Source organism: Syngnathus leptorhynchus, chromosome 12, assembly GCF_054491065.1.
Source record: "Syngnathus leptorhynchus isolate UIUO chromosome 12, UIUO_Slep, whole genome shotgun sequence".
NCBI classification, from domain to species: Eukaryota; Metazoa; Chordata; class Actinopteri; order Syngnathiformes; family Syngnathidae; genus Syngnathus; species Syngnathus leptorhynchus.
In genome coordinates, this window is record NC_141206.1 from 11,099,140 (window position 1) to 11,121,800 (window position 22,661).

At 53.6% G+C, this 22,661-nt stretch overlaps 4 protein-coding genes across 8 annotated transcripts; 2 read left to right on the forward strand and 2 right to left on the reverse strand.

Moving 5' to 3' along the window:
- Positions 1-1,545: 1,545 nt before the first annotated feature.
- Positions 1,546-16,344, reverse strand: ap3b1a (adaptor related protein complex 3 subunit beta 1a). 3 transcript variants are annotated; one of them, XM_085926261.1, is made up of 27 exons: positions 14,227-14,509; positions 13,860-13,935; positions 13,681-13,755; positions 13,505-13,600; positions 13,274-13,434; positions 13,142-13,208; positions 11,707-11,889; positions 11,471-11,626; positions 10,898-10,995; positions 10,772-10,826; positions 10,623-10,694; positions 10,485-10,547; positions 10,267-10,399; positions 10,088-10,197; positions 9,830-10,006; positions 9,577-9,763; positions 9,359-9,489; positions 9,156-9,288; positions 8,890-9,076; positions 8,378-8,477; positions 8,262-8,313; positions 8,021-8,130; positions 5,673-5,901; positions 5,011-5,095; positions 4,837-4,934; positions 4,640-4,778; positions 1,546-2,456 (listed from the first exon to the last, which is right to left on the reverse strand). In XM_085926261.1, exons 1-27 carry the CDS (start codon positions 14,379-14,381, stop codon positions 2,303-2,305), a joined length of 3,282 nt encoding a protein of 1,093 aa, XP_085782387.1. In that variant the 5' UTR covers positions 14,382-14,509; the 3' UTR covers positions 1,546-2,302. The 3 variants fall into 3 exon arrangements, with proteins under 3 accessions (XP_085782387.1, XP_085782385.1, XP_085782386.1); XM_085926260.1 differs by lacking the exon at positions 14,227-14,509 and adding an exon at positions 15,622-16,342 and having other exon boundaries at positions 1,996-2,456; XM_085926259.1 differs by lacking the exon at positions 14,227-14,509 and adding an exon at positions 15,622-16,344 and having other exon boundaries at positions 1,992-2,456; positions 9,359-9,763.
- uqcr10 (ubiquinol-cytochrome c reductase, complex III subunit X) lies at positions 16,110-16,991 on the forward strand. The gene is made up of 2 exons (XM_085926262.1): positions 16,110-16,546; positions 16,694-16,991. The coding sequence occupies exons 1-2, from the start codon at positions 16,406-16,408 to the stop codon at positions 16,739-16,741; spliced, it is 189 nt and encodes a 62-aa protein (XP_085782388.1). The 5' UTR covers positions 16,110-16,405; the 3' UTR covers positions 16,742-16,991.
- A 369-nt stretch (positions 16,992-17,360) lies between these two features.
- On the forward strand, positions 17,361-19,529 carry eif2b1 (eukaryotic translation initiation factor 2B, subunit 1 alpha). The gene is made up of 9 exons (XM_085925427.1): positions 17,361-17,614; positions 17,985-18,086; positions 18,161-18,297; positions 18,362-18,478; positions 18,573-18,685; positions 18,755-18,823; positions 18,885-18,960; positions 19,043-19,168; positions 19,266-19,529. Exons 1-9 carry the CDS (start codon positions 17,602-17,604, stop codon positions 19,419-19,421), a joined length of 909 nt encoding a protein of 302 aa, XP_085781553.1. The 5' UTR covers positions 17,361-17,601; the 3' UTR covers positions 19,422-19,529.
- On the reverse strand, positions 19,168-22,486 carry ddx55 (DEAD (Asp-Glu-Ala-Asp) box polypeptide 55). 3 transcript variants are annotated; one of them, XM_085925423.1, is made up of 14 exons: positions 22,148-22,485; positions 22,033-22,083; positions 21,818-21,904; positions 21,573-21,664; positions 21,439-21,501; positions 21,212-21,361; positions 20,966-21,152; positions 20,817-20,899; positions 20,591-20,722; positions 20,435-20,527; positions 20,248-20,362; positions 20,014-20,182; positions 19,637-19,935; positions 19,168-19,570 (listed from the first exon to the last, which is right to left on the reverse strand). In XM_085925423.1, the coding sequence occupies exons 1-14, from the start codon at positions 22,253-22,255 to the stop codon at positions 19,445-19,447; spliced, it is 1,755 nt and encodes a 584-aa protein (XP_085781549.1). In that variant the 5' UTR covers positions 22,256-22,485; the 3' UTR covers positions 19,168-19,444. The 3 variants fall into 3 exon arrangements, with proteins under 3 accessions (XP_085781549.1, XP_085781550.1, XP_085781548.1); XM_085925424.1 differs by having other exon boundaries at positions 22,033-22,103; positions 22,148-22,281; XM_085925422.1 differs by having other exon boundaries at positions 20,817-21,152; positions 22,148-22,486.
- Positions 22,487-22,661: the final 175 nt, after the last annotated feature.

The following is a 22,661-nucleotide window of genomic DNA, read 5'->3' on the forward strand; positions in this document are numbered from 1 at the left end:
CGACGGAAAAATGGTGACATATCGAGGGCCGCCGCCCCGCCGATCCCGTGAGGTCAAATCAAATCTGATCTCGCTCGAGTGCCTCGAATGTCTCGATGATGTGCTACCAAGCCATTCATCGGATAATCGGTTTGTTGCCGATCGATTGTCCATTTGAAAGCTGAAGCTAGGACTAGCGGCTAACTCGCAATCAGACGCACGTCTCTCAGCCTTGAGCCATAAATCGCAGGCGTTGTTCCTTGCCTTCGCCCCGTCAATTGGCGCCGGCAGGTAAAGATGGCGGCGCTGTCGAGGTGTTGGCGTAACGGAGGGTGAAACGGCGTTGTGGTTAGCGCCAATTGGCTTGACGGCCGTCTTTTTGTCAATGTTGAGTCCCGCGGTGCGCAATCAAGTCATCACAGCCGCCGCTCCGCTTTATGAAGGCTCGCTGATAAATTGTCGATGCACCGCCACGCTTCATTGGCCGCTCGGCTTGTTTTCCGCGGATTGGACAAATCACCGGCCAATGGGGACATCCGCATGTGCTGACGGGTCAGACGCTTACAAATTTGTGTGTTCTTAAGGGCCCGAGTCAGAGGCTCTCCGCACTTCGCTTCTGTATTTGTCTTTTTTGGAATTGAAAAAGAATGACTTCTCGATTGGTTTTTTGACTTCGATTTTCCCCCTTAGCTTTAGGATCTGTATTTGTGTAGATGAATTGTGGCTATACTGTATGTAATTGTGTGTGCGTGTTGTGGGGCTGTCTGTCTGTCTTGCGTCTCCCCCCCCCCCCACCCCAGGTGAGCGTATGAATAATGCATTCCGCTGCCTTCTCATGACAGCCCCCCTCCTTCCTCTTCACACTCTTGACGGCATGGCTGCTGATCAAAAACGACATCGCAAGGTCCAGGCGGACCGCACGCACGCACGCACGCACGCACACGTGTGCGGACCGGCACCACACATGAAAAAGTGTATTTCCTCCGGGGCCAAAATTCTCTGGAGAAGATGGCATCCGTATGAATTTAGAATCATTTATTAGCCTCCAAGTTTAGCCCCACAGTTAGCGCTGCGCTATTTATCTGCCGAATGGAGGGCGGCGACCAATCAAAGAGCTTTGAGCACAAAATAGTCAGTATTCTCTTTTGTTTCACTTGAAATGCTTCAAAGGAAGAAAAATCAAATGTATGTCGCCTGCATTGAAAGCGTGTGGCTGATCCCATATGTGGCGTCAATCAATTTCTAGCCAGCGCCTTCCATCACGTCCTCCTGCCAGCCTAATTAGTATGCATTAGCAATTAGCGGACCTAATAGGACGCACGTTGATTGCATCCTGGCCACAAGACCACCACCACGGACGTTTTGGAAAAAATGCTCTGGACCGATTCTTTGTTGCTCTTGAAAAGCATCTTCGGAAAAAAAAAACTGAATCGTACTTTGGTAGGATTCAATTTTTTATTCTAAAACGCAATTTTATTCTTGCCCAACCGGTCGACTTTTGGGACTCAAAGCAACGCCGGGCCGGGTATTGATTTGCTAGCGTGGGTGCGTTCAAGCATGGACGGAGGACGGGGGAGCTCTTAATGGACTGGGCCAGTTTGTTAACAGGATTATCACTGGATTAGCGTGAGATGATACGATCCCAGGGCGTAATCCCCTGCGTGTGTTTGGCCACATGTGCGCGGCCTTTTCACATGCTAACTAGCCGGATAATTGTCCCGACGGGGAGTCCATCCACAAAATCCCTCCCCCTCACTCTCCATTTAGCCTGTCTCAGGGACAAAAGGAGCGTTTAACTCCCCAACCGGGACACCGACCTGAGAAAAAAAAAAAAACCTGAGCGTAGGTTAATTGAAGGTCACCGTGTGGGCCCGCAAGTGAGGATTTAGAAAAGGCCAATTAGCATTCAGACGCACACAAGTGCATCCAAATACCGTCTGCGGTTTCCACCGACAATGTTGGTGCTCAACTGGATACTTGCGTTACTTTAAAAGCCTTGGTTGGCAACGCTCCGGGAACATGTTTTCAACCTTCATCCAAATGTGCTCGTGAGAAAAACAGCTGCGGCAGCGCAGGTGATGGATGCGGGCGGAGACGGCGTGACGGACGAGCTAACAGGTGTTAGCCGCCGCCTGTCGCCGAGTCAAGCGCTTCATTGGAATATGAAAAGAAGAAATGAGGCAAACGTGACCAAACTCAAATGTGCTCATCATTTGAGCATCTGAAATGGCTTTCTGTATTGGAAGAAACGTGTCGTACTAAACATTAGCAAATGTTTGGGGAAAAGAAGAAGAAAAAAAAAAAAATCAATCGTAGCCGAGCTCTATGCCTGGACGAGGGCCCGTTTGAGGTCTCGCAGCAACATGGACGCCATGACGCTCTTCTCGGTGTTGACGGTCAACTTGGCGCCCGTCTCCTCCTTCAGATCCAGAAGCACCAGAACCAGGACCCCGCTGCTCACCGTGCGAGCCGCAAACCTGCGCCGGCCGGGCGACAAGGGGACCACGTCAGAACAGGTGAGGCAAGATCGGCTGCTTGCTTCGGAAATATAACAGAAATTGGCTGGGAATGGATTTTCCAGTCCTGAAAAAGTGGATGGATTTGGTAGCACCCCGCTTGCCCCCCCCCCCCCCCCCCCGTTTTTTTTTTTTTTTAAATGCATAAGGAGCATCTATTCTGCTGTGGAGTGGAGTGACAGACAGCTGATGGCCAGGCCCGGCCCCCAGCCGCCACTCAAAGACAAGTTAAAAACTCATTTTATGGACTGTGGCCGTCTATTGAGTGGGTGGGGGGGCCCGTCCCACTGGGGGAATTCCCAATTTCCATGGAAATGTTCCCGGCGCACATGCTCCCCGCCATTGAGGGTTCTAACAAGAAGGCTGCGACCCGCTGTGAACCCCCCCCCCGCCCGTCCTTGCCATCTGCCTCCATTTAGCGCGACAAGCCCAACAAAGCAGTAGGCGTCCGCCAATTAGCAGGAGAGAGGGGGGCAAGCGTGGCCGGCTCCCAAAGTGTCTGCGGCGACGGACGGGCGGGCGGGCGGGCGCTCTCCGGGGAGCGTCTAAACAGAGCAGAGGGAGTTTATCATCCGCCTCAGCCTTAATTAAAATATTAGCCACTTGTCTCGACGCCTCTTCAGGCCTGAGAAGCACTTGCTCCTTCCACGGAACCCCCTCCCGCTAATGGATTTGGGAAATAAATCTTCCATTTGCCGGGGCCTGTTAACAGCGACAGCGGCGGCGGCAGCAGCCCGAGGCCGCTTTGATTGCGGCCCTCTGGAGCTTCAAGCGGATATAGCGGCCACTTTATTTACTCAACTGCAGACGGAGGCAGGCAGGCAGGCAGGGAAGTTTGTTAGCTTGATGCTAATCACCAAACGGAGGGAGGCTGTTCTTTTCTCCAAGTGAATGAAAGACGCCGCAACTTGAATGGCAGCAGTCCAAATTGCGTTTGCTCCTAAAACGGGGCCACCCCCGCGGGGCGTAGCCGTGTTAGGGCGGCCCGACCCGGCATCCTTTTCAAGCGCTAAACGGGTCATTGGTATTCCCGTGCACTCGCCGCAGCTCGGGCCTTAAACGGCGCCTTAATTGCAAAGCGGGCGGATGGCCATCGATCGGCGGGGCTCTCCAATTACCCGCTGCTCCTTCTCCTCGCTCGTTGCCATCTGCCTCCCCTCGAGCCGGCCGGCCGGCCGGGATAAAGCCGGCCTCACCTTTACGCCGGCCCGCTCAGCGGTGGGGCAACCTTACGGGAGGGACTTAACCCGTCGCAACTCAGGAAGCGGACGGCCAAGTGTCGGCCTTCCAAACGTGGCCGTTTTGTTTTATTTTGGCGGCCGCGCAGGCCGATGGCTGAAAGGTTTCTGCGATTGCGTTTGTCTTTTCATTTTGTCCAATTTGAAATGCAAGAAGCGTGTCAGAGCAGAGCAGAGCGAGCGAACGAACGAACGAGCGGCTGAGCCGCTAATTGAATTGTGTTTTTCTAAACAAAGCAAAGCGCCGGCGGATTTGGGGGGGGGGGCGGCTCGCGCTCCATCACATTTGCCTTCAAACGGACTGAAAAATGGAAGGCATTTATTCTATTCCGCTTGTTTAGGCACAAACAAGAAGAGCCTTTTGTACATTTGCTTTCCTGCTTGATTTATTGCCATCCAAGCAGCAATCAATTAGGCAGGAGCAGTGCTGCGCCCTGCTGATCAACACCAGAACTGCTTCTGGGACTCTTTGCAGGTGATTGATCCATGACGGACGGACGGACGGACGGACGAAAGGGAGCGTCGGTCACGGGGCCGCGCCGTGCCGCGCCGCGCCGGCTATCCGGCCTTGACATTGATTTTCTACCTTCCTTGTGTGTTTGTCACCCGCCGGTGCAATCTTTAAGAAGCGCGCTCGCGCTCGCTCGCTCACACGTGACGTGCCAGGGCGACCGACAGGCAGGAAGTCAACGAGAGGCAGACAAAGGGAGGGAGGGAGGGAGGAAGCGGCGCTCTGTCCAATTATCTCTCGACGCGGGGCGGCAAAGCACCGCTTATGTCCGAGGGAACGGTGCCGCGAGATGGCGGCAAAGCACGTCTTTCGTCCAAATGAAGCCCGCAAACACACTTTGACCGGGTTCTTAAGTGCCCGATTTGAGCGCAGCCATGTCTCCTATTTTGGCCCACCTGTGGAGATGACTCTCGGAGGAGGCCACGGCGCCCACGTTGGCCACCGACAGGACGCGCCTGGCGACGGCTTGGCCGGACATATCGCCCGTCGGCACGGCGACGGTCGCCGAGGTCTCGTTCATGCCCCGGAGTTGACCTGAGAGCGCAAACGTTTAGAAGGACTGTCGAGTTTTTGGTTCCAGTTTGAGACTCACTTTGCTCTTTGCAGAAGTCCGTCTCAGAGAGGCCGCAGGGTGTCAGAAGTTCGCCCACGGCAGGCTGGATGAAAACAGCGAAGCGCTCCTCTTTGGTGCTGAGAAGAAGTAAGGAGAACATTGGCTTTTTGTCTGATATGTGGTTCCTTAAAAGGATTGTTTTTTTTTTCCTACCACAGTTGGAAGTTGGCGGCTTGCGTGGAGTCATTGAAGTCGATGCCCATGGAGACCGTCACGGAAGCCTCCGGATCCAAGCGCTCTGTGGGGAAGAAAGACAAAAGAGGGGGGAGGGGGGGAGCAGTGAGTGACAAGGGTGGCGAGGAAGAGGAGGAGCAGGTGGGAGGGGGGGGCCTGGCGGCGGAGTGGAACCGACGTGTCCGGCCCATACTGGCAAGGCCACGGGGGTGCGTGCGTGAAGGCTGTCCTTCACGTTTCCACCACACCAAGCTGGTGATGCACCGAAGGAGATGAGGTGCGACGCAACCGTGGATACAATCCAAACAATGCTGTATATGATGAAAAGCTAAAAATCCTTCCTCCTCCATTAGCACGCATGCGGCAAGTAAAGATTGGTCTGCGTGAACGGTGCCTTTTCTTTCCGCCGGCGTCAAGCCATCGATCCCGATCACCCGCTTCCATCGATCCGTGCGCCGGCTGCAATCTGGAAATTCGGGGCGTAATCCATGCCAACTGGCAGGGATCTGCTCATTGACCGACTCGGACGACTTTAGAAACAACGGCGGCGGTACCTTGGCTTACGAGTCGTATTTGTTCCGTGACCAAAATCCATTTTTGAAATACCACAAATGGATTTTGCCTACGAGGCGCTCGCTCACCGACGGTGTTGAAAGAGTGAATGGGGAGGCCGGCGGGGCCGCGCTCTCCCACGTGGATCTCCTCCAGGGGGCGCTCGCAGCAGTTGCTCAGCGTGACCTGCACGGCCACCATGCCGGAGCCGTACAAGCAAGGCCGGCGGGGGAAGTGGTACTTTGCGGACAGGCCCTTGCCGCTCATGTGGTGAAGCAAGTCGTAGCTTTGCACCGGCGCGAAAGACGGACTCGTCACCTGGAAAGGAGCAAAATGTCAACAAAACAAACACACGCCAAAAAAAAAATAAAGCACTGCAGCAGATTCCAGCCTGAAAAAGCTCCCAATTAACAAATGTCCTCAGTGGACTGGATGGATGTTGACGTCATGAATAGAAAGATGAGGGCCCGCAAAGGCGGAGAGGCTTTCTTTTTCTTTGAAAACAAAAAAAAAAAGCTTTCACCCTTTCAGTGGCAGGAAATTGCATTAAAAGAGCGAGATGTGATGCTTTGTGCGACGCTCTCCGCTTGGCCTCTTGATTACTTTAAGAGCACTTTTATTGGCAGGTACCAGAATATTCCCTCCCTCCCTCCCCCTCTTATCCAGCCAGCACTGGGCTCGGCATTTTGACGACAGAAAAGTCCACCTCCTTTTATGCCGATTGTTGCCTCATTTATCTACTAATCGCCACACCAAAACAAAACGGCAGCTCCCATTTTGACGGGCCGCCGCCTGGTCTTATTTTAAAAGGACAACGGGGAAACTTCACGTCCTTGACGCCGTTCCAATAACAATCTCCTCAACACGTCGTAAAGAAAGCCTAAACAAACGTTTGCCGGCAAATTTATCGGGCCGCTTTCGGACACGTCGGTGTCAATAAAGGCGGCTGTAAAGCGGGCTGGAGATTTAGCCGTCGGGCTCAAGGTCCCCCCCCTCGGCGGCTTTGCGAGTGCTCGTCATCGCCCGTTTGACACAGCGGACAGTTAACGTGCGACGACGTGAGCGCTTGTCCTCTTCCACAGGCCATAACACCTCAAGTGTAAATAAAGGCAACAAGAGGGATGTAACCTTGACTCCCTTGTCAGCCCCCCCTCGCCTCCCCCCCCCACACACAGCTCACTCGGCGGACAGCCAGGTGACAAGGAGGGAACACGTTGATTGAGAGGCTCTATTATGCGTCAACTTAAAGGAAGGCGGCGTGATGGATGACAACGCCGCCAGTCACCTTCAGAGGGACGGCCGGCCGGCCGGCCCGCCGGCGAGGATGCGCTTCCGATGCGCTTCCGATGCCTCGGTGGTAAATGACCTGAAAATCCCGCTGACATATCCGAAAGGGGCTAACGGGAGCCGGGCGGAGCCTCGCTCGTGCGCGCGCGCGCGTGTGACGGCCCATTTACAAGAAAGGGATGCAGGGGAGGAGATTTAGATTGAAAATCCATTTCTGCTTTCAGGGCGGGCGAGAGAGAGAGAGGGAAAAAAAAAATTGCTTGTCGCGGTGCCTTCCGGCGGCAACTTTGGGGCCTAATTGTCCCCTCCGGTGTGTGGAGATGACAATTAATGGGGGAGAAGGCGCAAAGACCTTGGTGGCAAATTGAATTCAAGTTTGTCACAGCCGAGTGTGGCCCGCCCTCCCGCCCGCTCACTTGTGCGAGTTGGAGTCTCCATGCCGGCCGGCAAACTTCCTCGATGTCAATTTTCACCTTTAATTGGCGAGACGCACGTTAGCGACGCTTACAGGACGAAGCGCCGCGCTTCGTCGAGTCCGAAAACAAAACTTATGACGGAAGACGCAAATGTTCCTCAAAGCCGGCCAGCTTTTTTTTCCCCCAATCTGGTGCCGAGAGGTTTGCAAATGAACAAATTCCGATGGCGCTCTTCTGGGTGTGATGAGGTCAAATGCCACTGACGGTTCAACCCCCCTCTGATCAGAATGGCTCGGCGGTGCCTACGTCAAAATGTTATAAGAGGGGAGCGGGGTTCATCGAAATGCGCTCATTCTGAGAGCGAGCGAGCGAGCGTGCGCTCAGCTCAGCTCCGTTGTCGGTGGGTAAAATAGAAATGACACGGGGGACAAAAAGGTGAGCTCATCTCGCCGCCGCGCACATGGTGTGCTTCCGTATGCATGGAATGAATGGCTCATTTGCATTTCTAGCGGCGCCTGTGGAAATAAAACCAGTGGATATAAACTTTGTCTTTGAACGCCGACGGAGAGACGCAAGGCCCGCCCAGCCAAATAGAGTTCAAGGGGGCGGGACAGACACATAAATAGAAGCCGCCGCAAAAGGTCAACAATGCACGCCTTGATGGAGGGGCTGTTGCCTGACACTTCTTATCATGTGCAAACAACACACACACACACACACACACACTTGCTCACCGGCGTGGTGGAGGAAGAGGAGACGGCAGAGAGCGAAAGTCCTTCCAGGTCGGCCAGCAAATTGGAGGAGAGCCCCGAAGACTCGCTGGCGTTTGCGGGCGCCGGGAAAACTGACAAGCGAGAGCAGAGCACACCAAGACGACACATTTTAGGCTCCTTTGCTAGCGTACGAGTTCACTTTTCACATCCCAGTACGGAACAGGAACGCCGTGAAAGAAGTTGGTTGACGTGACAAACTCACAGTCGTCGAGATCCAGCAAGGACACTTCCTCCTTCTCGGCTGTCTTTTGCACCTGCAACACCAAGACGACGTGTTTTCAAACAAAAAAAAAGACAGATTGGAAATTCCCACATTACCTTGGCTTTGGACTCCACCGCGGAAGACACCTCGTCAGAGTCCGAGCCGGACTCCGAGGAGGAGCTTCGGGTGGATGAGCCGCTGGTTTGCTCGGAGTCGCTGAAAGATGTGAGAGAGAGAAGAGCGTCAAAGCGGCGACGGCTTTCGGGGGAATTCCCGGCCCAGAGCAGAGAGATTGCTAAGCTAATGGAACGTTACATTTCTCGCGGCTTGTCTGCAGGCTGGCTGGCTGGCTGGCTGGCTGGCTGGCTGGCTGGCTGGGCGTCTCTTCAATTTGTCCCCATAATGAGTGTTTACTCCGCCCGCGACTTTGGGCCGTTAAATTAATGAGGGGAATTGTGACGCTGGCCATAGAAGCCACTATTCATTTGGCCTACGCGTTTCATTGGTGAAAAAGTCCCATTAATCACGGCGGGCCCGACTGAGCCCATAATGAGGGCGTTATGGAGGAGCTGGGCCAGCGGCGCTAATTACGGCAGGGCGTCGGCTGCCGTTTGGGCTTTTGAAGTACCTGTCAGCCGTGTGGCGTTTCTCCGCCTGAGCTTTGGCCGTCTTCTTTTTGGCGACGGCGGTCTTCTTCCTCCGCTCCGAGCCGTCAGAGCTCTTTTCCGATTCGCCGGAACTTTTCCCAGAGTCGGCGGAACTCTTATCGGACCGGTCGCTGCTCTCGTCCTCTTCGTCGCTCGCCGACTCGGACGCTGCGCGCGCGGAGCGGAAGATTGCCTCAATCTGTGCTGGACGCCAATATTTGCTCCTCCACGAGTTGCCAACCCTCACCGCCGCCGCCGCCGCTGCTGCCGCTGTCGTCGCTGCTCTCCGACGCTCGGTCCTGTTCGTCCTCGTCCGAGTAGAACTTGTCGTCGGATTTGGGAGGCTTGGCCTTCCCGACGGGCGGCGCCCACTCGTTCACCTGAAGGTCGGAGCCCGGTGACGCGTGAAGGCGCGACTCCCGGCCGGTCAGTTTTGTTTGCGTGACTTACCGGCTCAAGGACCTCCACGTTTCTGACGGACTGGTCGGGCGCCACCGCCGGCCAGTCCGACAGCTCCTGGTATCCGGCGGCTTTGCTGTTGAGACTGTGCGACAGCGTGCCCAGTTGGAAACGATCTCGATCTGCAAGGCGGCGGCGGCGGCGACGGATTGAAGGAGATTGTCGCCATTTGCACTCTCGGCCGGCGCAGATCCGTCGGCGCCGAGTACCTTTGAAGGCCGACTGAAGCACGGGGGCGGGCTTGGGGGCCAGAAGGATGCGACGGGCGTACTTGTTGAGGGCGCCGCTCTTGTCGCCGGGCACGATCAGCTGCCGTATAAAGCGAGTACGATCCCGGATGTCGTAGTTCTGGTCGTACTTGCCCAGGTTGAGGATGTACTGGGTCAGCAGCTTGGTCTGGATCAGACGGTAGGAAAACAGTGAAGAAACAAACTCGCCATGGGATCGGGGGAGTCCTCGCACCTGCTTGGAGTTGGTGAGGTAGAGCTTGGCCGCCAGGTTGACGGCCTGCAGCTTGACGATGTCCTCCTCCGCCGTGAAGCTCTTGGCGATCTTGCGCAGCACGTCGGGCGCGATCTTGGGCACGCGGTCGCAGTACTCGCCCATGAGCCACAGGATGCTGGCGCGAGCCATGGGCACCTGCGGGAGCCCGACGGTAAGCTGGCTCGGTCGGTCGGTGGGTCGGCTCGACGCCTCGGATAATATCGCCGGGGATCTTACGGTGATTTGATCAAAGAGCTTGGCCATGTGCTTGATGATCTCGTTGTGCTGGGTGGGCTGGGTCAGCAGCAACTTCCGGATGACCACCACGCTCTCGGCCACCACGCCCTCTGCACACGCAAGGTGACACATTTGGAGGTGGCCTTTTATTCTTCTGATCAGGTGGCCGTCCACCCTACCATCCCTGTTGGACAGCAGCAGCACCAGCCCGTTGAGGCAGGTGTCGGTCACCTCGCTGATGTTGGTGGCGCACCTCCCGATGGCCTGGATGGTGGCCGCCGCAAAGGCTTTGTCCTGACTCTTCACGTACGTCTGCCGGACGAGCAAAGTCAAGGCCGGACGAGCAAAGTCAAGGCCGGCCGGTCGCTCGCTCCCGCGGGCGGAAAAGAAAGCAAACCTGAAACTCTCTCAGGATGGTGGAGATGTTAGCCTCGTTCGCCAGGTTGGTCAGGATCTCCAACTGCAAACAAAACAAGAAGGACGTGATGTTTTTTTTTTTAATAAAGCCATTTAGCGTTGGCGATGTTGCTCACACCTTGAGTGTTTTGATGTGCGTGTTGTCGGTGGAGCGGACGTAGAAGCTCTTCATGAAGGGCTCAAACATCCCCTGCGTGGGTTGAAAACAAAAATATCAAATAAAGAGCAGCGAGGCGACTGGCTGGATGGCGTCTGAGCGGCACTCGCCTTCCTCTGAATGGACATGGTGGCGATGTTCTGGAGAACCACATACTGGACCTCCCTGCGGCACACGAAAGACGGCGGTTGGCCGTGGGAGGGGGGGGGGGGGGGGGGGGAGGCTCAAAGTCTTACCTGTGGCTCCTCAGCAGGCGCACCAGCGACTTGGTCACCACGCTGACTTCCTGTTTGGGCGCCAGGTGCCAGTAAAGCTGCGCCACCGCCATCACCACCTTCAAGCACATTTGCGGGACTCATGTTTGTTTGTTCCATAAAAAAAAAATAGAGGTGCAGCTTCCTAACCGAAAATTTAAAAAAAAAAAGATCGATGCCGCACTTTCCCTACAAGCGCAAGTTTGCAATGTTTGAAGACGCGATGTTGAGCAAATGACTCGTTTTTCCAGACGGGACACGTGCGCGTGGTGGAAAGGCGTCAATGAAGATGGAGAACGCCGCTGCGGGGAAGGGGGAGAAAAGAAAATAAATGCCGCGCGTGTCCCATTTTTAATGATTGGGAAGCGGCGAGGGGACCTTGAGGTTGCGCCGCGTGATGGAGAAGCGCTCGGCGGGCGGATGCGGCCATCTTGTGACAGCGACTACGCCTTTTGAAATACATCAGTGCTGACAAGCGGCGGGGACTCGGAGGCAGCGCCATTTTGAAGCTAGCAAACTTCCATTGGAAACAAAACCATCTCTGCGCCAACTCACCGCCGTGTTCCGACTCTGCAACAGCGGCTTGGTGTTGCGGAGCAGCAGCCGGTGGTCCGGGTCCATGACGTAAGTTTTCGCCTCCGCTTCTTCTTGTTTCTCCTCCGGGTCCGAGTCGTAGAAGGTCTTGTCGTCGTTTTCCACAAACACGGCCCCCTGGGGGCGACGGCGAGTCATTTAAAGCAACGCGCGTGCGGCGGCGACGTGGCAGGTCCGAACGGCGCTCGCTCGCCCACCTCCCGCCAAGGGCTGGCGAACTGCGTGCGGGCGTAGCGCGTCAGCATGGAGATGATGACCACCTGGCCCCACTCCTCCACGTCCACCAGCAGGTTGCACAGCTTGCGGTAGTTCTTGTGGATCAGGTCGATGCGATCCGGGCACACCTCCTCGAAGGCCATCACCACGCTGCCCGCCACCAGCTGCGACGAAAATAAATAAAAAAAAAATCACTTTGATTGCAACCAGCGGATCATTATGGGAGGGGGAAAAAAAGCTCAGTCCTTAAAAGTTCCAATGGAGTCATTTTCACTAGTGCGAGAAGAAAAGCATCAATTCCGGCTTTGCCACAAATCAAAGCAATTTCGAGTGCAATTCCCCGAGAAGCAAAACATGTCTTTTGTGGGTTTTTTACTTGGTTTGATTTTTAAGGGGGACCAATTTGGGTGGGAAATAAAATTCTAAAAACATTAGCTACAGCGGATGATATTTAATTCATTTTTTTAATGATTGTTTTCTTGAGTGTGTTTTGCAAAGAATTCTAATTGGACCGACGGGAAGGCGGGCAGGGCTGGGTCATCACGTCAAACAACACTGCAGACTTTGTTGTTTTTTTTTTGATGGATGTTGCGTGGCGGGGTGGGACGATCCTTCCCTCCCTTCTTAAATGAATGTTTGTCCCACCTACAGTAGCTCCTAATCACTCCCCCCTCCCATCCTTTGCTTTCAATTTGGCGGCGTAGGACGGACCCATCATTTATCTTGTAATGGCGACATAATAGATCCATCACCTTAAAACAGCTGCACAAACTCCGCCGTCATCACGCCGTCCCATTTTGTCTGGGGAACGACCCCTCCCTGCCTCGCCTGGCCTGGCCCCTCCCCTCCCCGCCATTTCAACAAGCAGGCAAATGTCAGGCGGCAACAGCCACTCTGAAAGCGTGTTCCGCCGAGTTTGCCAAGGTCCCTTGGAAAGTCCGACGACAACTTTCACCTCTCATGTTGCATCTTGACAAAAAGCGACAAAGCCGCTCGACAAAGGCACTTGTGACGTTTATTAAATATTCATCGGGGGTTTGGCCATCAATCAGCAGTGCCCCCCCCCCCGCGCCTCATGTTTGCGCAGAGAAGTCATCTGTCTTTGTTAGCGGGCCGCAGCTAAATATGTTTCGCATCTGCTCTTCGGCTGGCCGTGCCACACCAGCGCTTGGCCTAAGCCGCTTTATTTGTCGGTATGGTAAGCAGGGAATACGTAATGGCGCCGCGCCACGCGTGGGCCAGGCCGGGCCGTCCTTCAATCAGACGTCCGACGAGAAACATTTGGATTTTTGAAATTTGACAAAAGGACAAGAGGACAGACGACGTGTTGACTTAAGCGCCCGCCAACAAAGACAAAAAAGGAGGGGGGGGGGGCAGAACGTTTGACTGTGGCGCCCTCCGGTGGCCCGAACTCACCGTGCTCTTGTCCTTCAGGAGCTTCTCGATCACTTCGATCAGGTGCTCCTTCTGCTCGGGATCGAGGCTGAGGAGCGGAAAAGGTGAGAAAGGAAAAGACGAGAATATCTTGCCGGCGGCGGCGGCGGGCACCTGTAAAGCTTCTGGATGGCGTGGGCAGAAGTCTTCCTGACGTAAGGCGACAGGTCGGCCGCCGCCTCCTTGATGGCCAGCATCATGATGGGGACGATGATGGAGACGCGGATGCTGGACAGGACCCTCAGCGCGCTGGCTCGGATCAGCTGGTTATGGTCCTGTTGCACCATTTGACATTTACTGAGTGGAAAAACATGCAACGTGCTGACGAGTAAAGAGACTAAAGACCTTGAGGGCCCGCTGGAAGGTGCTGATGGAGAGCAAGGCCAGGTCCTGCTGCTCCTCGGCGTATCTCACCAAGTACACGTACACCAGCTTCTTCAGCTGGGGAACGAAAAGAAGAAACGACTCGTAAACCGAAGCTCTTCCCGTGTCCCGAGCCGACGAGGTCGGAAAGGCCGTACCTCGATGTTCTTGCTGGCCACGTTCTTCACCACGGCGGGAAACAGCTCCGAGGCGTTTTTTCCTTTGGCGATCAGCTGCGGAGAAAAGGGAGCGTTTGCTGAGCTTCCCGGGAAGCTCAACCTTGCTAGGTGGGCGACGGCATTTCCCAGCCGCGCACGTCATCCACGTCGCAACTCACCCCGACCACCCGCTTCATGGCCTCCAGTTTCAGCGACTCCTTGTTGCTCTCCAGCATTTCTTTGAGGTCTTCGTTCCTGAAAACATGACGACGCAAGATGACGTGGGAAAGAAAAAAACAAAAGAAGGTGGCATTCATTTCTCAGTCACTCATTCCAGAGCTAACGCTAAGACCGGGGCATCATTGTGAGCCAGAACACAGAGGCGTGTTGTGCTCAACCTGATTTGCCCAATGCACCCTTTGCAGCGACGGCACATTTGCAATGGGCACACACAAAGCGCAAGTGGCCAGAAATCAATGAAACAAGCGTAAATGCCTGAGAAGTCCAGAGTGGACACCTCGGGACGTCCTCGGGGGCCCGTGGTACCTGTCAGCGGGCGACTTGTTGGCGGAGAGCGTCAGGGTGCGTTCTTCCTGGCTCAGATCGGCCTTCAAGGAGAGCTGCAGGTGCTCGGCCGACACGGCGGCCGACCTGACGGCCACGGCCGCCTCCGAGCGGAAGCTCAACAAGCGCGCGTCCATGGCGAGAAGCTCGGCAAAACAAATCACAAGAGCCGCTGGCACCGTGTCCCTCTAAAAATCGGCCGCCTCTAGCTATGTCTTATCTCCTCTGTAGGCTCCGCTACTTCTTTGCCCAGACACCTCACGGTCTGTTTGGCAAACCCGAATAACGAGAAGAACGTATCGCCAACGGCCACGTGACCTCCTCGACTTTGCCTCCTGAATCGATCCATTGTGTCTCCATAGACATCTCACTGGGCTCACTCTTGTCAACAATCAAAATGATTTCATCTCCATCATTCCGCATTGGTGGAGAACATCCTAAAAATCAGGGTCCAAAAATTGTCTTAGCATTTCAAGTGCTATTTTACAATTTCAGGGATCCTAAAAACAACAAAGATCCTTTTCTTAAGGTCCGAATTTATTGACGTTGGAGTTTCAACTCTGGCTAACACACGTCGTTGGTCTTAGTGTTTGCAAAAATGTCAACGCGTGTTCTCGTGAGTTGTTTGCAGCATCGTGTGACATTCCACGCTGCCACGCAACTGCAGTCGGAGCTCCGCTGAGGAACACTGCCCTCTGGCGGACATTGCCTGACACGACGCCTCAAAGTGTGCCTCTTTAAATATCCAACGTTCTCCAAGGTCCACTTTTGCAAACTTGATTGAGCCAAGGCTAGACTTTACGTGAGGGGGGAAAGAAATTAGTGCCTATGGAGTTTTTTTTAAGACCGATGCCGATTCTGATATTTGGCGGAATCCAATTCCAATAACCGATGACTAATCCCCCAAGAGAAATCAAACAAAAACAAACTTTAATAAACAGTTTTAATGACATGTCAATGTCAATTAAGGCTTTGTTTTTAGATTTGCATACCTTTTTACTTTTTTATGATCCACTGGAACCCCGAAGTAGTATTTCAAAAAGTACGTTTAAAAAAAAAAAGCTTAACATTCTGATATGGTCTCTGCGTATCGCGGCTTTGAACAGAAAGTGTGGGTGAACCGTGCTTCCCGCGGTAAACGGGGGGAGGGAGGTAGCTAGGCAGGTAGGTAGGTAGGTAGGCAGGCAGGCAGGCAGGCAGGCAGGCAGGCAGGCGAAATGGGACATTTGGCCCCAACTTTGGCAGCTGACATTGGGCATCACTTGAGTTGGAGTTAGCTGCAACAGTTAGCCTCCGCCGAAAGCACGTCGACGTGGCATCAAATATCTCGGCTCTACTCAAAGTAGGGATGAAACTAAACGAATAAAGTTGCCTTACTTTTTAAAGTCAGCGCTGAAAAGCCCGAAGGCGGCCCCGGGGACGCTGCTCTCCTGGCCAGCCTCCACCGCAGCCTCCGCTCCTCCACCTTGGTCGTTGTACAAAGCTGTCGTCGACATCTTCCAAGCTTTGTTCCCCCACACACACACAAAAAAACTTTCCACGCAGTATCGTCAGTACGTCGGCGTGGCGTCTGTTGCGGATCTTTAAAGGGAAGCGGCGAACAAACTTCTCGAGATTTTCCTCCAACTTCTTTTTTCAGATTCAGTAGCGGAAGTAAGCAGTGAGCGTCATATGACAGGTTTAGCGAGTGCAGAACGTAGATCTGTGGCAACCACAGGTCATCTCCCATTGGCTTATGGCGCGGGAGGCGCTCTCTTATTCTATTTCTATGCTCCGCGTGCTGGACCGGGTCAGAAGACTGCATGTGACATCTTCGCTCGGGAAGACTTTTTTTTCTTCTTCTTCTTAGAATTAAGAACCGTTTTATGATTTATTGCAGCCTTTTTTCGAACACAAAAAGTTCGAACAATTGAAGTACTGGATCTCTAAACTTGGTATTTTCCTTCCAAGAATATACTGTATGTATATGCCCCACGAGTTAAACACGGCATTGTGATTATTACCGAGTTTGTAGAATAAAAATGAAGCAGATGAATCCATCCCTTTCGATCAGGGGTGCCCAAATTCGGTTCTGCATTGGGGCCCCCCTGCTGTCAACTGAAATTGTCCTAGCGGAAACGAGTCACCGCGCAAGCGCAGAGGCATCAACTCCACTGTCAACATGGCGCTTGCAAAGTCCGTGTACAATCTGCTCTTCAGGAGAACGTCCACTTTCGCCGTAACCATCATGGTCGGCGCTGTCTTCTTCGAGCGAATATTTGACCAAGGCGGAGACACCATCTTTGAGCAAATGAATCGCGGGGTAAGACGCTCTACCCGTGCGGAATTTGTGCTTTTATCCTGACCTTGCAGTCAGAGGGCGAAGAGCTGCTAGGCGTTAGCTAAGCTAGCATCGCCTGTGCTGTCAAATTGAACCTAATATTTCGTCACATTTTGTGTTTTATCTTAGAAACTATGGAAACACATCAAACACAACTACGAGAGCAAGGAGGAATAATGGGGACACCGCTTTGCAGAGGCTGAAGTGGACATCATCCTGCCTGCTTGGACTTCACTCACTTATCCACTGGCGAACTAAATAACAAACACGGACCGATGTGCTTCAAATTGGGCCCAAAGTTTGAGCAGATCACCGCCAAGATAAAGCAGTGGACCCCTGCCACTTTATTCTCCCCACTCCTGTCATTTGTGCTGCCATTATTGTCATCCTCCCATATTGTAAATGATTAAACGTGTTGCTGTCAAGGGATTGTGTGCTACCGTTGTTTCCTTGCATTATTATTCATTTCTGTCGTTGAGCCAAGACATATTTCACATTAAAAATGGTCACCAAATGGAAATCATCAACATTTTGTCTCAGCTTACTCACAAATGCACTTATTGTGAAATGTTTAAGTTGACACAGCAATGACTTTGGTGACTGAATGTCTATCCATCTATCTATTTAAAAAAAAAAAAAAACTTAAAATTCCAATTTCGCTCATGCCGCAGATATGCCTTTCCTAAAAAAACACGTTTGTCCTTTTCAAATTACGAAGCAGCCCCAGTCCAAAAGGTGGCGATAGCGATTCCCTCACATAAACCATCTGAATCAACCGCCGTTCGAGGAAGAGAAGACCTCATCTGACGTCATCTTTGTGCGCCACGTCAACTCGCGGCGAAGCGCTGAATCGCTGAAGTGACAGCCAAAAGTTGCTCACGCAAAGCACATCACGTTTCTGAGCGGACGCCAAAAATATTCGGTCGCCGCTTTGCTGAGTTGACTCGAGGGAGTTGCAAGGACTTTGCGCTAAAGCCGGCGTTCCAATCCAAACCACCATAAAACTGTCGGCATCCCGAGAAGGAAACCGTGGCAGCATGAATGAACAAGGTAAGCGAAAAACGGAGAGGGACGCTCGAGTCTTGTGTGGCTGGTGGATAGATACGACGTGTTTATGGCGTCTCGTTTTCATATGGTGTTTGTTTTCTCATTTGCTGCTGTTGTTTTGCACGGGTCAGTATGGGTTTGAGTTTGGGTGGAATGTGAGCGCTCGTAAAAAATCTCCACGCACCCTCCTCCAAATTGAGACCTTCAGATGTTATTTACTGCATGTGATGCTCTTCTTTTTACAAGCTAGAGAAATGTTCATTCATACCATACAACAGTAAGTACTTGGTAGAAAGGAAATCCTTTTGAATACAAGCCATTTGCCTCCATTTTGCTTTTTGTTCCTATGTCATGGTGTGCATTTGTTGCGCAGAGCTGTTGGAGTACTTTCGCAGCCAGCTGAGGCAGGACCCCGACGTGGCTTCGGCGGTGGCCGCCATCCGCACGTTGCTGGAGTTTCTCAAGCGAGATGAAGGCGAGGCGAGCTCACCCGGCCGGGTGCTTGTGCTCTCTCTCTGCCGTTATCACTGACGACCTTGTGACCTTCAGGCGAGACCCTTCTGGGCCTGAGGGAGAACTTGACGTGGGCCACCGACCGCCTGACCAGCGTAGATTCGTCGGTGGCCGTGTCGTCCGGCGGCGAGCTCTTCCTGCGCTTCATCAGTCTCACGTCGCTGGAGCACCAGGTGGGACGGACAGCCAAGCAACCTTCAACACGCACAGCCGAACGGCGTTGTTTTGCTGTGGCAGGAATTGTCGCGCTGCAAGAAAGTGATGGAGGAGCGCGGGCAGCTGTTTGTGGATAAGATCTCCATGTCTAGGGGCAAAGTGGCCAAGCTGTGTCACACCTTCATCAAGGACGGAGCCGTAAGTGTCGCTCGCACGCGCACCGCAAAGGCAAAAGCAACAACCAGCCAAAAAAGCAAACATTCCTGTGACCCACCTGTCTATTGCGGGACAGAAAATCCTGACGCACTCATACTCGCGGGTAGTCTTCAAGGTGCTGGAGAAGGCGGCGGCCGAGAAGAAACGTTTCTCCGTCTTTGTCACAGAGTCGCAGCCCGACGGCGCCGGGTGAGTTGCCGCCGCCGCCGCCGGCCATCTCGGCACTTGTTCTTCTCATCCTCGCTGTTGTAAAAAAAGGCGACTGATGGCCGAGCACCTGAGAAAACTCAACGTTCCCGTCACCATCATCCTGGACGCCGCCGTGGGGTGAGAAAGCGTTTGTGTTATTTTGTCAGGAAAGCCTTTCTACTTTTCTGTCTCGTGTTAGGTACATCTTGGAGAAGGTGGATCAAGTCATTGTAGGTGCTGAAGGCGTGGTGGAGAGCGGCGGCATCATCAACAAGGTTTGCCACCCACCTTGCGTCTTGACGTCCTTCCATCACCTTTTTTTGACGTGACCCCCCCCCCCCCCCCCCCCAACTGCAGATCGGCACCTACCAGATGGCGGCGTGCGCCAAAGCCCACAACAAAGCCTTCTACGTGGTGGCCGAGAGCTTCAAGTTTGTGCGCCTTTACCCGCTCAACCAGCAGGACGTGCCTGACCAGTTCAAGGTGAGATGACCCGGGACCGCTTTGGACAATGACTCTTTTTATTGTGGCGCGAAAAATATGCGCCCATGCCCCCGCCTGCATGTGTGTGTTTTGTCAGTACAAGGCGGACACGTTGAAAAGTAGCTCCAACCTATCGGAGGAGCACCCCCTGGTGGACTACACGCCACCCTCCCTCATCACGCTGCTCTTCACCGACCTGGGCGTGCTCACGCCTTCGGCCGTCAGCGACGAGCTCATCAAGCTCTATTTATGAAACGTCAATAAAAAGAAATGTCTTTAATGTTCCGCCCCGCCGGTGAGCTGTCGTTCAAAGTCGTCCTCGCGGATTTGCCCCTTCTTCAGTTTCTTGAGCAGACGAGTGTCCTTCAGGAGCTCCTCCATGTCTCGCTCGTCGTCTGCGCCCTAAGGACAGCGATGCGTCGGTAGGTGTGCAAAAGGATTCTTTCTCCGTGTCGATCTGGCTCTCACCTGTGCTCGTTTCCTCTTGGCGGTCTTCGTCTTGCGTCTGTCCTTCTTGGCCTTCTGTTTGGACCAGGCCCGGTTGCTGCTACTTTTCTTGGCCTTCGTCTCGTCGCCGTCCAACCGCCTCAACTTGAGCTCCGCCAGCGTCTTCTGTCGCAGCTTCTCGCGTTGTTTGTCCTTGAAGCGAATGGTGTCCGTGTCCAACGCTGCCGGCTGGAAGTCGGGGAAGCTCTTCCCGCGCAGTTCCGGCATCTTGGGCAGGCGAAGGAGCGCGAAGCCGCGGGCCAACGAGGAAAAGTCCAAATCTACGAGGGGGCAAAGAACGTGATGAGAAAATAAAAAGGCTTTTTTTTTTTTTTTCAGATTGACTGTTTTGATTTGACCTTTAACCCTGAAGATGAGGCTGCACTCGTGCTTGGCGTAGGCCTGCACGTACGACACGAAGGCCTTCATGCCCTTTTCGAAGACGGCGCGGTCCGCCTGCGCCAGCGCTTTCACTTTGGGCATCACGTCCACCACGTCGCTCACGGCGGACATTTTTTGCAGCGGGCACTGCGAGAGGAAACCAGGGTACCATTTATATTTCTTCTGAAGGGAAAAAAACAACTAGAGCTCACCTTCTGGTTGATGGACAGAAAGTTGACGTAGGACTCCTCCATGGGCAGCAGGAAGACCAAGGCGTTGCCACGGTTACCGATGCGCGCCGTCCGACCGCAGCGGTGCACAAAAGCGCTGGGAAGAAGGCGCCGACGTTAGGCCGACTCGCTGGCGGCCGCAAAGAGGTCGCGCGGGACGGCCACTGACCTGGCGCTGCTGGGAGGGTCGTACTGCAGCACCCAGTTGACGTCGGGGATGTCGATGCCCCGCGCCATCACGTCCGTGCACACCAGGATGCCACTGCGAGGGCGCCGGCGTGAGGCTTCTATTTACGGACGGCCGAGTGGACGCTCGCTCGCTCACCTTTTGACAGCTCGGAAGTCGGCGAAGATTTTGTTGCGCTTGTCTTTCATCTTGCCGTGGATGCAGTAGACGGGGACCTTCTTCACCAGAGTCTCCAGAGCGCGGCCAAAGTACTCCACGCAGGCGCACGTGCTGAGGACGAAGATTAAGAGCAGGGGCGAGGAAGAAGATTGAAGATTGGGAACATTAAGCGGGAGGTACACAAGGCGGAGGAGAAAGATGGCACCTGAAGAAGACGAGCTGCTTCTGGTGTTTGTGTTGCCGTAGAAACGCCACCAGCTGGTTGAACTTGTCCTCGGCGCGACAGACCTGAAGCGCAGCCGACGTGAGCGGAGGGCACGCGCCAGACGCTTGTGGGCCCGTGTGATGACCAACCGTATAATAGTTGCACAGTCTGGAGGGTGTCCTGCGGGCGTCGGCGGCCGCGCCCTTCTCCTTGACCACGATACGGACCGGGTTCCTGAGTCCGGCCCGGACCAGTTTCTCCAGCTCCTGCGTCTGCGTGGCCGAGAACAGGCCCGTGCGCCGCTGCTTCGGCAGGAAGCTCAAGATGGCGTTGAGACTATCGGGAAAACGCCGCTGTTAGTGAAGCCAAAGAGTTTCGGTGAACGTAGCCTTTACCTGTTCTCAAAGCCCATGTCCAGAAGTCTGTCGGCCTCGTCCAGGACCAGCACGTCCAGACTCTTGACCGAGGCGGCCAGGTCCACGCCGTCCCCCTTCCTGCGGAACATGTCCTCCAGGCGGCCCGGCGTGGCCACCACGATGTTGGCCCTGCAACGCCAAAACCGTTGCCTCCGTTGATTTGTTGAAAATTCTTCCGCCCTAAGCACATGGGCGTCTGCCTTTACCCGTTTTCTTTGAACTTTTGGACATCCTCCATGGGGTTGTTGCCTCCGATCATCAACATCTGCCTGGAAACAAACAAGACGGAAACTCGTGGGCTACGACCGCTTCCTTTCACCTGGGTAACGGGTCGACTTACGTGAACTGCGGAAACCTTTGAAGAAAGTGTCCGATCACTTGGCTGATCTGCGCGGCCAACTCGCGCGTGGGCGTGACCACCAGCGCACCCACCTACGTGTCCGAGAACATACATGGAAAGCATCCGTGAGCAGAGCAATGAACACGTTGCTGGGACCGTTTCCGTGGAAATTGAAGATGTGAATTTCAGATTAAAAACTGCAAAACATGTTGTTAAATATCTTCAGGCCAGGTGGCAAAACACACCTGCATCTTCTTCAGCTTCTCCTCTCTCTTGAGCAGGAACTCCAGGACGGGAATGACGAACGCCAGTGTCTTCCCACTCCCAGTTACCTTCACACACACACACAAATGCAACTTTCCTGACAGACATCTCGAAAGATGGATGCGGAGATAGATCATGGACAATCAACATCCTCCATTTTAATGTGTTGATTTTGAGAAAAAAATGGGTCACTCACTGCCTCGGCAGCCACGTCCTTGTTTCTCATAAAAAGTGGGATACAGGCAGCCTGCACGCACAAAACAACTCCTGTACTTCGTCAACTCTTCAACTCGTGCGTCAATGAAACATACCTGGACAGGAGTCATGTGCGTGAATTTGAGCTCGCGGAGCGTCTCTAAGATATTGTTGTTTAATTGAACAGGTAAACTCTCCCACGTCCCGTCGGTTGTGTTTTCCATATTAGCAGAAAGTGCCAGGCACCGCGTGAAGCTACGTGCCGTCGACGCCACGAGAGGATTACACTTCCGGGTTGGGAGAAAGAAAAGGCTTCGACAAAAGCGGTAGCTTTTTAAAACTAACTTAAAACTATGAACATAATGATCGTACTTCTAAAATATCTGCAAAATAAATTTGCCCGCGTTGAAGCAAAAATTCGTTCAAGAGAAGTCGTTGGCTTACCGATGAGAACACTTCCGGGTTGCGTCAATGTTTACGTTTTTAGCTAATGTGGGAATTTAACCCAATTTCATTTTCGAAATTAATACCCACGATAGATAAAGGGCTTGGAAATAAATGACATTACAAAATTAGGTGTATGTACCGTGTCAGGATATTCAACATTAAACTGACTAATAGACAGTACAA